This window comes from Musca autumnalis, unplaced genomic scaffold, assembly GCF_047663935.1.
Source record: "Musca autumnalis isolate F117 unplaced genomic scaffold, ASM4766393v1 scaffold_2, whole genome shotgun sequence".
Taxonomy (NCBI): domain Eukaryota; kingdom Metazoa; phylum Arthropoda; class Insecta; order Diptera; family Muscidae; genus Musca; species Musca autumnalis.
In genome coordinates, this window is record NW_027411755.1 from 199,666,649 (window position 1) to 199,680,565 (window position 13,917).

Below are 13,917 nucleotides of genomic sequence, written 5' to 3' on the forward strand. Positions count from 1 at the left end.
GAGCGGAAAAGATCGAACCGCAAAAGGAACGAGATTGCCCAACTCTACCTCCCAGTGACATTTCTAAAAGCTGTCCTCACACCACTAATGGCACTTGGTAGAGCTCCCAAAGTTTTGGGAATATTTACACTTTCGTACTTAATTTCGTTTAGAGCACACAGTTTTTTAAATTCATCTTCTTAGTGTTCGTGGTTACGGTATATGAATTTTTTAGGATAAGAAAATCTATTATTCCATCCGGATGATAATTCAACCTGGACTTACACCCATCGCGCCAACATTCATACATTACCACATTCTTGTACACCGACTTTTTGTTATATATTTTTTAGGAAAAGAAGATTTGAATTAATTTTTTCCGCAAGCATTACACACTCCATAGTTTTTTTTTCTTTATTGATTGCAAATTAACACTTGTTAGCACTTCCACAGAACTTCTAAGAATGAATGCTTTGAAACGTCAATCTATTTTACAAGCGTAGAGTAAAACATAAACTCCGGTTGTAATTTTCCATTGAGGGCATTTTTCGCGTTCTTCACTACACAATACAATTCAGAATCCGCCATTTACAAGACCACCACTTAATCGGAATTTCCGGTACTTTCGGTCCATTATCGAGTGTGGTATGGAGAATAAAACTTTAACATTGTAATACAGACCGCTAAAAAGCTTCCAGTAAAAACCTGGACTTTACTGCACGTTTGTGTCGGAGGTGTAACAGGAGAGATCCAAAATATTGGGACATTTTGTGACCGATAATTTGGAAAGTATTGGCTTCTCTTCCTCTTTTCTGAGAGTTATCGCCGTAGAGTATTCGCCGTAGTAGGACTTTTAGAGCTTTCATCCCAGTTTGACATGAGGTGTCGACTTCCACAAAAAAATAGATCATTGTATTCTGGACTGCCTCGAACAGCTTATGCTGCAACTTAGCGAATGTTTGAACTTTTGTGGCGGTGGCACCGGAAATAGTGACCCAATATAGAACATTCTTGGTCATTGACAAGAATTTTATGATATGCAAAATTTCGGACAAGTCGGGTACTCAGTAGTATTTTCCCCAGTGTTGTTTATTGCCTTTTTGACTTAATCGAAAATATTTGAAGAGGTACCATCAAGTGTGGACCGTTATAGACATTCTTGGAATTTGATGCCGCCGTGCTGCAGTGTTATGCACGTCCGCCTTGCACACAATAGGTCAGCGGTTCGATTCCCAGGCCGGGCAAAATCATAAAACCTGAGTGTAATGTAGACGAAATTTTCATTTAAATTTCTCTATAATTGGTGTCGTAAGACTCGGCGATAAAAAGTAGGTCGCATAGCATTGAGCTAATATGAATCGGCGGACAGACTAAGATTTGTCGACTTTTGATAAAGGGTTTGAAAAGGTTTTTGTTTTAAAATATGTATATATGTATATTTATGCTAATGAGGGTATATACACTTTCATACGGGTAAAATATGGCTCATCGAAAAATTGATCCATGTCGGATCAATGGACTATGTCGGTCCATTCCTTCAAGTACCTCCTCGGCAACATTTTTGAACTTTAATCCTAATCCACATTTTTTTTCGGCAAGTTCAAATGTCCAGAAAGAGCCACAAAATTCTGAAAAGACCCTAAATACATTCGATATGTCCGTAGATGAAAGTTTCAATTCGCATAGACTGAGGGTATAAGGGCAAAGCCGACTGATACTTTTTTACTTGTTATTTATTGAATCAGGACCACATGCTCATACAATTTAATTGGAACTCGTAGAGCTTTAAGGACTTCCTCACGAAAAAGTATCTAATTTAGATCAGGGCCATAAGTACTGTCTACAGTAATATTTTCAAAACGATCCTGAAAGAGTCCTTGAAATCTTGTGGGGAAGTTTAAATCTGTTTCTCTGTTCGAAAATTATCATGTGCAGTAGCAATCCAGACAGATGGGCGGACATTTTCAAGTAGTCTGCAAATGTATTTGGTTTTCAAATTTAGTCCTGTACTTTGGCTGTTAGTTTTGCCACAATTCGAAATATGTATAAGAACTTTGCACATTATGCTATGTTAGTTGTATATTTTTATTTAATAACATTATTTGAAACATTCACATTTCAACTTTAGTTTTGAAATGTTTTAGATTTGTTGACGAGAACTAAGTTTTTTTTTCAATTTAACGACATCGAACTGAGTGGCATACTGGTATATGCCGCTTTTGATTTGACGAATGTTTAACGATACTTGGCTTAATAGAGAATATAATTTTAAAAACGATCATAAGTAAATGAATTAGTTAGAACAGACAAATTCGTCGATGTCTCTGATCTAGAGGCACAAAATAATAAAATTTTCTTCATATAAATCACTTGACATTAGTTATCTCTTGGCATTAGTTATCTCTGGTCCGATTTATTGTATGGTTCCAAACTTGTTTGTAATTGAGTCCTCCAGGAAAATATTACATCGACTACAACGACTATCTTCGGCAAAAATTTTCAAACCAATTCAGCGATAAACCAATTCGAGCATTTTTTACGTTTGCCGGAGAGATATTCCAAGAAGGTTTTTGATAAAGTCCACATTACGTAATATATGTTTGGAACAAATATTCTTACGTTTGGATCATATCAGTTTTGTTCGCAATTATTAAAATGTATACTAATATTGCGGGAAAAGTTCGTTAATGACCTGTTTTTTGGCAAAATATTTAACAAAAGTTCCAAAAACCGAATATTTTTGACGCATAGAAAACAGGGTTAACAAACGTTTCTGTTTTATTCTTGCTTATAGGGTTGCCATGGACCAATCTTATTTACATTTTTTAATTGCCACAGGACCAACATTTGTTTACATGGCGTTTACACAAGACAGACTGTCTGCAAATACAACTCTGATTTACTAACCAATACAAACATTTGGCTAGTTGCCTCGACACTGTCTGGTAATTTTCGTAGACAGTAAACATGGACATTTTTGAACAAATGAAAACAAAACTATTTCAAATAACAAAAACGACGACAGGGGCTCAATTCTGTTTCTATGAAAAGGTGAAATGAAAACTTTTATAAAGGAGAAAACTGTCAAATGAAAAAAAATTATAAAGGAAATATTTTTCATTTCAAATTTTCATAGAACAAGAATCCAGCCCCAGGACTGGGATGCAACAAAACAAAATATGTGAACGAAAAGCAAAAAGAAATCGACGATTTTCATTCATAATTTTACAACTGGTTTTGCAGTTGTCTGGACGCCTACGTCACACAGGCAAGTTTTCGGTTTTTGACAATCAATACATGTACTCAACTGTCCTGTCATTTTTAAACGCAGAGTTAAGGATTTGGTTTTTTGGTTATTGGGTATGGGTTTCTAAAATACTGAGGTGTTATTATTGGTAAAATTGAAAACCGAATATTTTTGACACTCACTGTATACAAATTGTGTATACTAATTTGAAAGAATAAGCGGCCCAAATAAAAAAATTGGAATCGGCTGGTTGCTTTGCCCTACCTTGCATTGATTGTACCACGGAACATATGTTTTTAGCTTATTTTTCACCTAAAACACCACTTATACTATGTTTACATTTACGAAATCCACTCGATTTCAACTGTCAATTCCATTGCTCAAACGTCAAATGAAATCCAATCGATTTCGGATGAGTTTTCATTTGACGTATACACAAAGGAATTGACAGATGAAATCGAGTGGATTTCGTAAATGTAAACATAGTCTTATAGTGGTCATAGAATAACTAGTTATTCAGGGTGACATGCCCTTGTTAAAATAATGGGTGTTAGTAGCAGGGTGTTTTGTAAGTAGTCACGACTACCAACAAGTACTAGAAAAACCCGTTATTTGGTAATGATTTTTTTTGTTTGCTGGTGAGGTTCGTACTCGTCTTTGTACTTAATGTGATTGAGAATTATTTTCACATACACTGCAAATAATTTTCAGTTTGTGAATTACGTTCAACATTTGTTCACAGTTATGATGCAAGATTAGGATGAGTGAGGTGAAGAATTCAAGTTCGATTTATATTTGTGGAAAAAAGTGAAGATGAAATCATAACAAGGTGACCGCTACACCTTTAGGTATTTTAAATAACAGTGTACAGAGAGGTTTATAAGTGTCAAATATTACCAATGAGAAAATAGAGAGAAACTCTATAAAAAAATTTACAAATTAAACAGAGGGCAATTATCAAAAGTTATAAAGGAAAAAATATTCATAATATGTGCAATATAAAACTTAAGATTTATGTATTTGTAATTAATTATTTTTTTTCTTGAGTTTTCGGTGAATTTAGTTGAACTATAAAAACAATAATAATTTCCAATAAGTTTTCTTATTGTAACTTCATTGTTCTGTACTATATATTTTCGTCTCTCTCTCCTTCTCCATTTTTTCTAAAAACAAATTAAGAATATTTTTTAAAAATTTTCCATTGTTGTGTAAATGTTCTATAAGTATAAAATACTTGTGTAAAATATAAAAGTAAAATATATAGAAAATTGTCTTACACAACCAGAGATGTAAAGAAAGGTATGTAAAGAATATACAAGGAAACATTTTATGAAAAATTAACTAAGACAAACACGAAATGAAACACAACAAGTTACAGAACAACATTTTTTAATAAAATATATACAGATATTAAATTAGGATTTTTATATATAAACATTTGGAAATGTGTAATATTTTCTTAAGTAAATTGAGAACTAAAATGTAAAAAAAAAACACAACACCTTAGATGTTATTATTATTTTTTTTTTTAATTTAGCATGTTTTATATAAAAAATATAAAAAATTGAGAAAATATTGTTTAAAATAAATATATATATATAAATTATTTAGATTAATATACAACAGAATTCTCTCGTATATACATTATGTTACATACATAAATATATTTATTATAAATTTTGGATAATCAAACAATTAAGTTGAAGTTGAATAAATGTTGAAAAAACATACTCTTTGTAGGTTATTATCTGTCATTGGTTTCATTCTAACATTCCATTTTCATTGTTGTGTCCTTATTAACGTCTTTTTTTCAGCAGCAACCATTAACATTTAAGCACATTAATTATTTATTAATTATTCATTTTGTTACATCCCATATACATATATTTTTGTAATAATAATTTTTAAGTTCCACTTACCTTCCCAATAACAATAAAAATGAAATCCGCTCCATTAAATGGTCATCCATATTGATTGTTTGTATATAAAAAAAAATCATTGGTTTTGTTACTAAAATTATGGTTATTTTATTTGGTTTAATGTTTAATTTATTTTTTATTTTCCATTTGTTTTTTGTAACTAGTTTTAAAAATATATAATTACCCATCCAATATTTAATAAAACAAAATTATTTCCACCAAAAATATTGCTAAATGAAATTCTTATAAAAATATACCTCTATTTTTCCCCTTACTTTTTCTCTTTCTCTCTCGTTTTTTTTCTCTCCGCTCTTTGTCTTTTATTCCTCAAAATGCTACTTTTTGTTTTATTTAAAATCCCCCGCCTTGGACTTTCAACAAAAACCACCAGACCATTTATCGCCGTCTATTGGAAGCTCAAAAGAATCGCACCCATGTGGATCCCGAGGTAACACTGCAATTCCTCAAAAGTGCCGTCTATTATTTCCTGACGGACAAGGAGAATTCACAGGGCCATTTACAGGCCATTGAATCCATATTGGAATTCAGCGAAGCCGAGAAACAGGTCATCAACAAGGCCCGTACAGCGAAATAGAAACGAAATTGCTAAAAACCAATAAAACAACAACAAAGGGAATCTAAAAAAATAAAATACATAGTTAATACATAACAAAACCTTTGGGGACTTTGAGAAAACACCCCAATTTTATATAGTTAATGTTATATAAAAGAATTAAAATTATTAAAAATTACCAACCATTATTATTATGATTATTAAAAAAAATCAACACCTGTTGGAATTATTATTATTGTTATTTAACAACAACAAAAAACACACACTTGGTTGTATTTTTTCTTATGGGTACTTCACACTATATGTTATTTTACATATCTGCTGTCACTTTGCAAATACATTTCCTATATAAAAAGTGACAACCCATATGTAAAAACATATCGTGTAAAGTACCCATTATTTTTTATCACATCCCTTGCAATTTTTTATTCTATTTCTTTTTGTTTGTTTTGCGTTTAGCCGCCCTCTTATGTAAGCAGAGTTTATGTTTAAAATAATTCATTTCTTTTGTATATTATTTCAATTTTAATTTTTATATTTTTTCGGCAACAGCAAAAAAATATTTTAAATTAAAATTGTAACGAATTTTATGTGTCCTTCTCTTTTTTTGTTTAATTATTATTTAATAAACAATAAATATTTATTATTATAAATACATACAAACATTGTTGTGGTGTTTTATATCAATTGATTTAGTTCAGAATTAAAAACAAAAGCAACAACAGTAGAAACCCGATGCAGATAAAAAAAAGTAAAAAATAAGTCGGCTGTGATATGCCCTCAGCCATGGCGGCATGGCACAATAATACAGGTACAACGGCAAAAACATCCATGGCGGAAAAAGAAGGTTTTACATCGATAACAATAATCGGTCCATTTAACAAACCTGTAGTGGAATTCTGTAACTCATTTTTCGAGTTACCGACACATATCGGTAAAATTAAAATGCTTATAATTTCGGTAATTAACGAAAATTTTCGGTAAGTTAACAACCAAAATAAAGCTGTTGCTAAATTCTACCGATAGCAACAGTGCTGTCAACTTTTATTAATACTTTTCATTCATAATTTTGCGTTTTAATGCTACCGATTTTTGTCGGTAACTCAAAAAATGAGTTACAGAATTCCACTACAGACCTCAAAAAACCGCATTACTGTGAATTGCTTGTTTACGTTTTGTATGTAATTTTATTCACAATAATGCATTCTGACAACTAATGTGATAATCAGCTGTTTTTGCCGTTGTACCTGTATTATTGTGCCATGCCCTCAGCCTATGACTGTGCAAATTAAAGGTGCCATCAGACCATCTGCTTTTCGTATGTTCTGTATCTGTTTTCTGATTTGTAAGTTCTACTCGTGGTGTGATACATAAAAGATTTTGATGAATCAAAATGAGATGACAACACATATGTATGTACTTTTTTTTATTAGAGCGCGCTCTATTCTCGTCTGTAAACATAAGTTTTGTTCCATTATTTTTTTAACGCACTTAGCGGCGAAAAATTTGTTTGTGCTTAAATGATATTTCTGAAACTTTTTAAGCATTTTTTAATAAATAACTTTTTTTCTCTGAAACGCATAGTTTCCCTTCATTCGGGCCTTCTTTTAAAAATACTGAAAACTTTGAAGGCCAATATAGGTGTACTCCTACATGACAATCCCTTGGTATTTGATTGAGAAAAATACTATTCCTACATTCCTAAGAAATCCCTGAATTTAAATGAATGTAACATTTATGATTAAAATTTTATGGCATATTTAAATATTTCATCAAAAGTGGAAAATTACAAAAAAGTAGATTTTTTTTGAATTGCTTGCGTTTTAAACCAAATGCATAGGCCAAATGAAACTTTATAATGCTGGGTTTACATTTACGAAATCCACTTGATTTGAACTGTCAATTCCGTTGGTTAAACGTCAAACGAAATCCAATGGATTTCAGATGAGATTTCATTTGACGTATACGCAAAGGCGATGACAGTTGAAATCCACTCGATTTCGTAAATGTAAACGTACTGTAAGCATGAAATGAAAGATAACAGACAATAGGACTGTTCGATAACTTCGCAAGTAAGAAGTATTTCCAAGTTCTTGCAAGTACTTGCAACTACTTCTCATTTCTCTTTTATTGAACTAGTTTGTTGTCGAACAGCATTTTGTAAAAGTTTGTACAAATTTGTACCAAATATTAGGTCTGTACGATAACTCAAAAGTTTGTACAAATTTGTACAAGCTTTTACAAAATGCTGTTCGATAACAAACTTGTTCAGTGAAAGAGAATTGACAGAACTTGCAAGTAGTTGCAAAAACTTGCAAATACTTTTTACTTGCGAAGTTATCGAACAGGCCTATTATAACAAAATGCAACAAATTCCACAAAAATATGCAAATATACCCGAGTTTTACGCCAATTTTTGCAACCATTTTTTGTGGCGTTTAAACGGCCAGTGGCTTTAAGTGTCAAAATTGCTCTCACGTAACAACTTTTGCACAAAGTAAAGGAACGGAAAAACAGTAGATCTGGCAGTAATGTCAAAAAACAACAAATAAAAATGTGTCAGCCGGCTTTGCCGACAGATATATACCCTCAGCCAATGTGAAGTGAAACTTTCACCTACGGACAGATCGAATGTATTTAAGGTCTCTTCAGAATTTGTTGGCCTTTTTGGACATTTGAACTTGCCGACAAAAATGTGAATTAGGAATTAACTGCACTAAAGGCCTGGGTACATAAGCTACCTTGCCTGGTTGCCTTGCTTTTCTGCTTCATTTCTGACATAATAAAAATAAAAGAATAAAGAAGGCCGAGCATATTTCGAACTTGGTTGACCTTTTCTTTTTTTAATTTTTATCAGAACCAAGCAAGGTAAGCAGGCAAGGCAACTTATGTACCCATGCCTTAAGACACAAATGTTAAACTTTTATGGGGGGAGGTACCCTTAGGCAGGACCGACATGGGTCATTTTAGAAGTTAAACTAAATTTTGACAATATATTAGGAGATCCAAAGTTTGGACCAAATTGGTTGCCTCATTCAAGTGATATCGTCCCAGCATTTTAGTGACATTTTTTAAATATTGGGGAGAAGTACCAGAAGTTGTGCACCGGTATTGCCCCATGAAACTAAAGCTCTGTTCCAGAACTAAAAAGTTTTTACAATTTTTACCACTTTTACACATTTTGCGTTCCCGTACACAAAATTTATATGAAAATCGTTTACGACTTTTACAACTTTTACGACTTTTACCACTTTATAAAGTACGGGAACAGGCCATAAGTTTGGATATAATATGACGAAGACCAAATGTTGGAGCAAATCGGTTGAACGGTTCGAGAGTTATCGTGCTCTCCGACCGCCACAAGAAATATTGACTTTCCCCTGAAAAACTTTTACCGTCGTAATGGAGGCAGCGAATGCAAGTTGCTTCAACAAAAATCGAAGTGAATCGAGAGCAGGTCCTGCTGCTTTCTATAGTTATGGTACCGAAAAAAATTGGTGGGGAAATATTCATCAGTGATTTTAGTATCTAGGCGTTTACACCAGACAGTTTGTCTTCAAATACAACTCTGATTTACTAACACATACATACATTTGTCGGCTGTCTTCCAGCTGCCCATAATTTTTTCAAAGACAGTCGGGTTAACAAATTTTTGACATCTTTTGTAGAAATATTTGAGATAATAGCTGTGTCTTTTTACGTGATAATTAGTAATAATTATTACTAATGTTGCAGATTTTGACAGTTGTATAAAGGAAAAGTTGCTGAAAAAAATGTTTCAGCAACATTTAGTAAGTAAAAAGACACCCCTAATAATTGAAATGTGTTGAAAACAAAAAAACATGAACAAACACAAAATATGTGAATGGAAAACAAAAAGAAATCGACGATTTTCATTCATAATTTTACAACTGTTTTCGCACTTGTCTGGACGCCTACGTCACAAAGGCATGTTTTGGCTTTTTGACAATCAATACATGTAATCTACTGTCCTGTCATGTGTAAACGCAGGGTATGAGGCGGCACACAGTGGTCGAAATCAGACCACTCATCTGTGCAAGACAATCGGCGGCGGCGCGCCGGCTTATTTACCGACTCGCGGCTAAATTTCAGCTTAGTTAACATGTAGTTTAAACATAGTCCCGGTACACACTAGAATGAATTTCATTAAAAAATTTCATAAAATTAGGCGTTCTTAGATCAAATTCCCCACTACAGAAATTTCATAAAATACTAAGAAAGCAAAATTTTATGAAATTTTTTAAATGAAATCAGTCTAGTGTGGACCGGGACTATGTATATGGCGAAATTTCATGGATTTTTGCTGAAAATTATCGGCGCGCGCCGTTTCTACCGATCTGACGGCTGGCGATTTTTAGCCGATTTGAGCCGACAAAATCGGCGGCGGCTCGACTCGAAAAAAACGAGCGGCGGCGACGCGCCGCCGATTTTCAACCGACTAGCTTCCTCCTCTGGTCGAAATCACTGATCTTGTGGCGCGAAATTAATAACTTGCATACGAATGGATATATGTTTCTGAATATTTGCACGAACTCAGTATGTGTTCGTGGGCAATAATGGACTAGAAGGCCAAATAATACCAAAACGTCTTCCTATATAAGTCCAGGGTGTTCTCATAGACGACCAAGGGGTCATACCAAGTAACAAGAGGTGGTCGTATAGAACACCCCATGGAAGGCTAAAACACCTTCTTATAGAAGACCAAAGGATTTTCGTATAGAACACCAAACGACCCCAAATGGTCTTCTTATAGAAGAATAAGGGCCTTTCTGTAGAAGACCAAGGCTTTCTTATAGAAGACCAAAGGGTCTTCTTATAGAAAACGAATGGGTCATCATATAGAATACAAAGAGTAGACTAAAACATCTTCTCATAGAATACCAAAGGTCATGGTATAGAAGATTTACAAGGACCATAAGGTCTTTTTATAAGGACAATAAGGTCTTCTTAAAGACGACCAAAGGGTCGTCTTTTGGAAATCCTAAGACTCCTTTATAGAAGATATAAGGATCTTCTTATATAAAAGACCTAAGATTTCAATTTATCTAAAACACCAACAATTTTACATCTATATAGTATTATTTAATTATTAATATTACCCTTTATTTGAGTAGTTTTTAGCATAGCTTTTTAAGACGTCCAAAATAAATCAAATTTTAGCAAACAATAAAAATCTTATATACATAAATATGTACCAATATATATAAAAGATTATTTAAAAATAAATATTTTAAAATTTATTTATTTTTCTACACAACATTGGCCTTCTTTTAGAAAAAAAATCAAACAAATGTATTTTAGTATTGCTAATTGTAGTATTGAAATTTAATTTTTTTCTATTAGAGATTTTAAAAATATTTTATTGAAAATTGTTATAGCATAATTTACCACAGTGAAAACGAAAGAATTCACAACAGTGAATAGCCAATATTTTTCATGAGAATCCGGCTATAGAATTTAGAAACAATAACCCAATTCTTTCATCGCATACTTTTTAATTAACATTTTACTATGGTTTGAAGAAATAAAACAGCAAAACTCAAAATAAGGTTTTCTAATGAAAAAAACTACAATAACATCTACTACGAGGAACATCTAACAAATATATGAAAATATCCAGGAAAAAAACAAACTTTTGGATAAAAACAAAAAAAAAAAAAATACCAGCAGAAAAAGCGTTCATGTTCCGAAAATATAAAAAATACTTAGACAAAAATAAAAAAATAATTTAAAAATAAACAAAGACTTTTTTTGGAATATTCTGGTAAGTACAACAAATATAGTGGGATATCTTTTTGAATATCGTTAAAGAATATTCTATAAACTCGTTTTTTGATTGTATCTAATACATAAGACTAAAATACATGCTATTGCAAAATTTCAAGCTTCTAAGTTCAAAAATAACAATCCTATTCAAGAAAAGAAAAGACCTTCGTCGATTACAAGAAGTTACTGGACTTATACAAATTTGTACAAATTGTTGAGTAAACGAACACACCTATTGTTGTAATGACGGATCCCAAAACCAAGAGTTTCCGCTTGGTTTTCACAAGATTAACATTCTATAAAACAGATCCGAAGGACAGATCTGCCGTGAGTCGAACTTCCGCGTTATGGCGTGATGAAGTTTTTGCTAGAGACCCTGTAAGCCATCAGGAATTTGCGTTATATCTTTGCTCACTGTTGATTTAGCTTATTTATGAGATGACATGTCTTCAGTAAAATCGAATGAGGACTATTTTCGTGGAGCACTTCGACCTTCTAACTCGATTCCTTCAATGTCCTTTTCGTCCTTTATTTTAAGAGCCGCTATAATAGTACCTCAAGATGACGTTTTTCAGCTTCGAAATGTTTTTGACATTTACCCCTGTTTGCTCAGAAAAACTGTGTTTTGTGTTCTGTTAGTCCATATTTACATTAGGCAATTTTCCTTGTGGCAATTGCCAGTCATCTCATAAATAAGTTAAAACAACAGTTAACAAGGATATAACATTGTCTTCAGCAAGAAACTTTATCACGCCATAACTCGGAAGTTCGACTCACGGCGGATCTGTTCTTCAGGGTTCTTAATATACTCACCAAGGCCTTTCATCTCCAAAAGGAATTATCTCTGCCCCAAAATTTGTGTTCACAGTGTAATACTATGTTTACATTTACGAAATCCACTCGATTTCAACTGTCAATTCCTTTGCGTATACGTCAAATGAAAACTCATCTGAAATCGATTCGATTTCATTTGACGTTTGAGCAATGGAATTGACAGTTGAAATCGAGTGGATTTCCTAAATGTAAACATAGCATAATAGATAAGATGAAATATGTAATGAAAATGCAAGTGTTTTATCAATGCTATATGCTAAATGGAAGATACCTTTAATTATGGCTACTTTAAACGATATGTTTTTTACGTATGTGTTTTCACTTTGTGTAGATACTGTCTATATTAAAAGTGACACACATACATATGTAAAAAAAACATATACGGGTATGTGATGAAAACCGAATCGACTCGATTTGCAGAATCGAAAAGGCATATAATCGAAGTGCCGTTGATGATATACATATATAGTTTTGCTTCGCAAACGCCCCTTATTTGAATAATATTTTTAAAATCCATTTTCAATTTCATTAAAATATTCACCAAAATTATAAATATACGATTTCGATTTATGGCAAAACGAGTCGAATCGTTTTCCATCACGTACCTGTAGTGGGATTCTGTAACTCATTTTTGCTGTTATCGATAATTGTCGGTAAAATTAAAATGCTTATGATTTCGATAATTAACGAAAATTTTCGGTAAGTTAACGATGAATAAAAAGTAGTCGCTAGTCTCTACCGACATAAACAGTGATGCCAACTTTTCTTTATGTTTTTAGTCATAATTTTGCAATTTAATTTTACCGATTCTTGTTGGTAACAGCAAAAATGAGTTACAGAATCCCACTACTGATAGTGTAAAGTAGCAATTAGTATTGTATCTTCAAGCTTTGCTATACAACATCAGCTTCGTTCCAGAACTTAAAAGTTTTTACACATTTAACACATTTTGCACATTTTTCCCCAAAATGCGTTCCCGTACACCAAAAAAGTTGCAAAATGTCCACTTCTCTTTGAACAAAAATGGCGCTGAATAGCTTTCTCTTTAGAAACTTTTTACACGACAAATTTGGGCGAGCAAAAATGTGCAACATGTTTGACGGCTTCTGATTGGTTCATTCGCCTACTTTGACATTTGTTCCAGTTTTTTTTGACGTTTCTGCCATTTTTCCGTTCCCGTACATTTTGGAAAAATGTGTATGTGGAACACATTTTCGACATTTTGACACTTTTATCATTAAAAAAGTACTGGAACGAAGCTATCTTTTCAACATCTGTCATGTTTAGCAAGTACATAAACCGTAAATTTTCAAAATGCTGCCAAATTTATTGTAATCATACTATCTACGCGCCATCTATATGTGGAATATAGAAGTACAGCAATCGTAAAGCCATGGCGGAATGAGAATGTGTTACATCGAAAACAATAATCGGAACATTTACCACACCAAACGTCAAAATAACGCATTACTGTGAAATGCTTGTTTACCTTTTGTATGTAATTTTATTGACAATAATACATTTTGACAACTAATGTGATAATCAGCTGTTTTTGCCGTTGTACCTGTATTATTGTG

The 13,917-nt window shown here is 32.7% G+C and overlaps 1 protein-coding gene across 5 annotated transcripts in view; it reads left to right on the forward strand.

Moving 5' to 3' along the window:
- Positions 1–5,797, forward strand: part of qtc (GRIP domain-containing protein quick-to-court) — a 171,888-nt gene extending 166,091 nt beyond the window's left edge. For all 5 annotated transcript variants that reach the window (XM_073970591.1, XM_073970590.1, XM_073970593.1 and 2 more), the window contains one exon: positions 5,537–5,797. In XM_073970591.1, the coding sequence (XP_073826692.1) occupies positions 5,537–5,740 (204 nt within the window). In that variant the 3' untranslated portion in view covers positions 5,741–5,797. The remainder of the gene's footprint in view (positions 1–5,536) is intronic.
- The last annotated feature ends 8,120 nt before the right edge of the window (positions 5,798–13,917 follow it).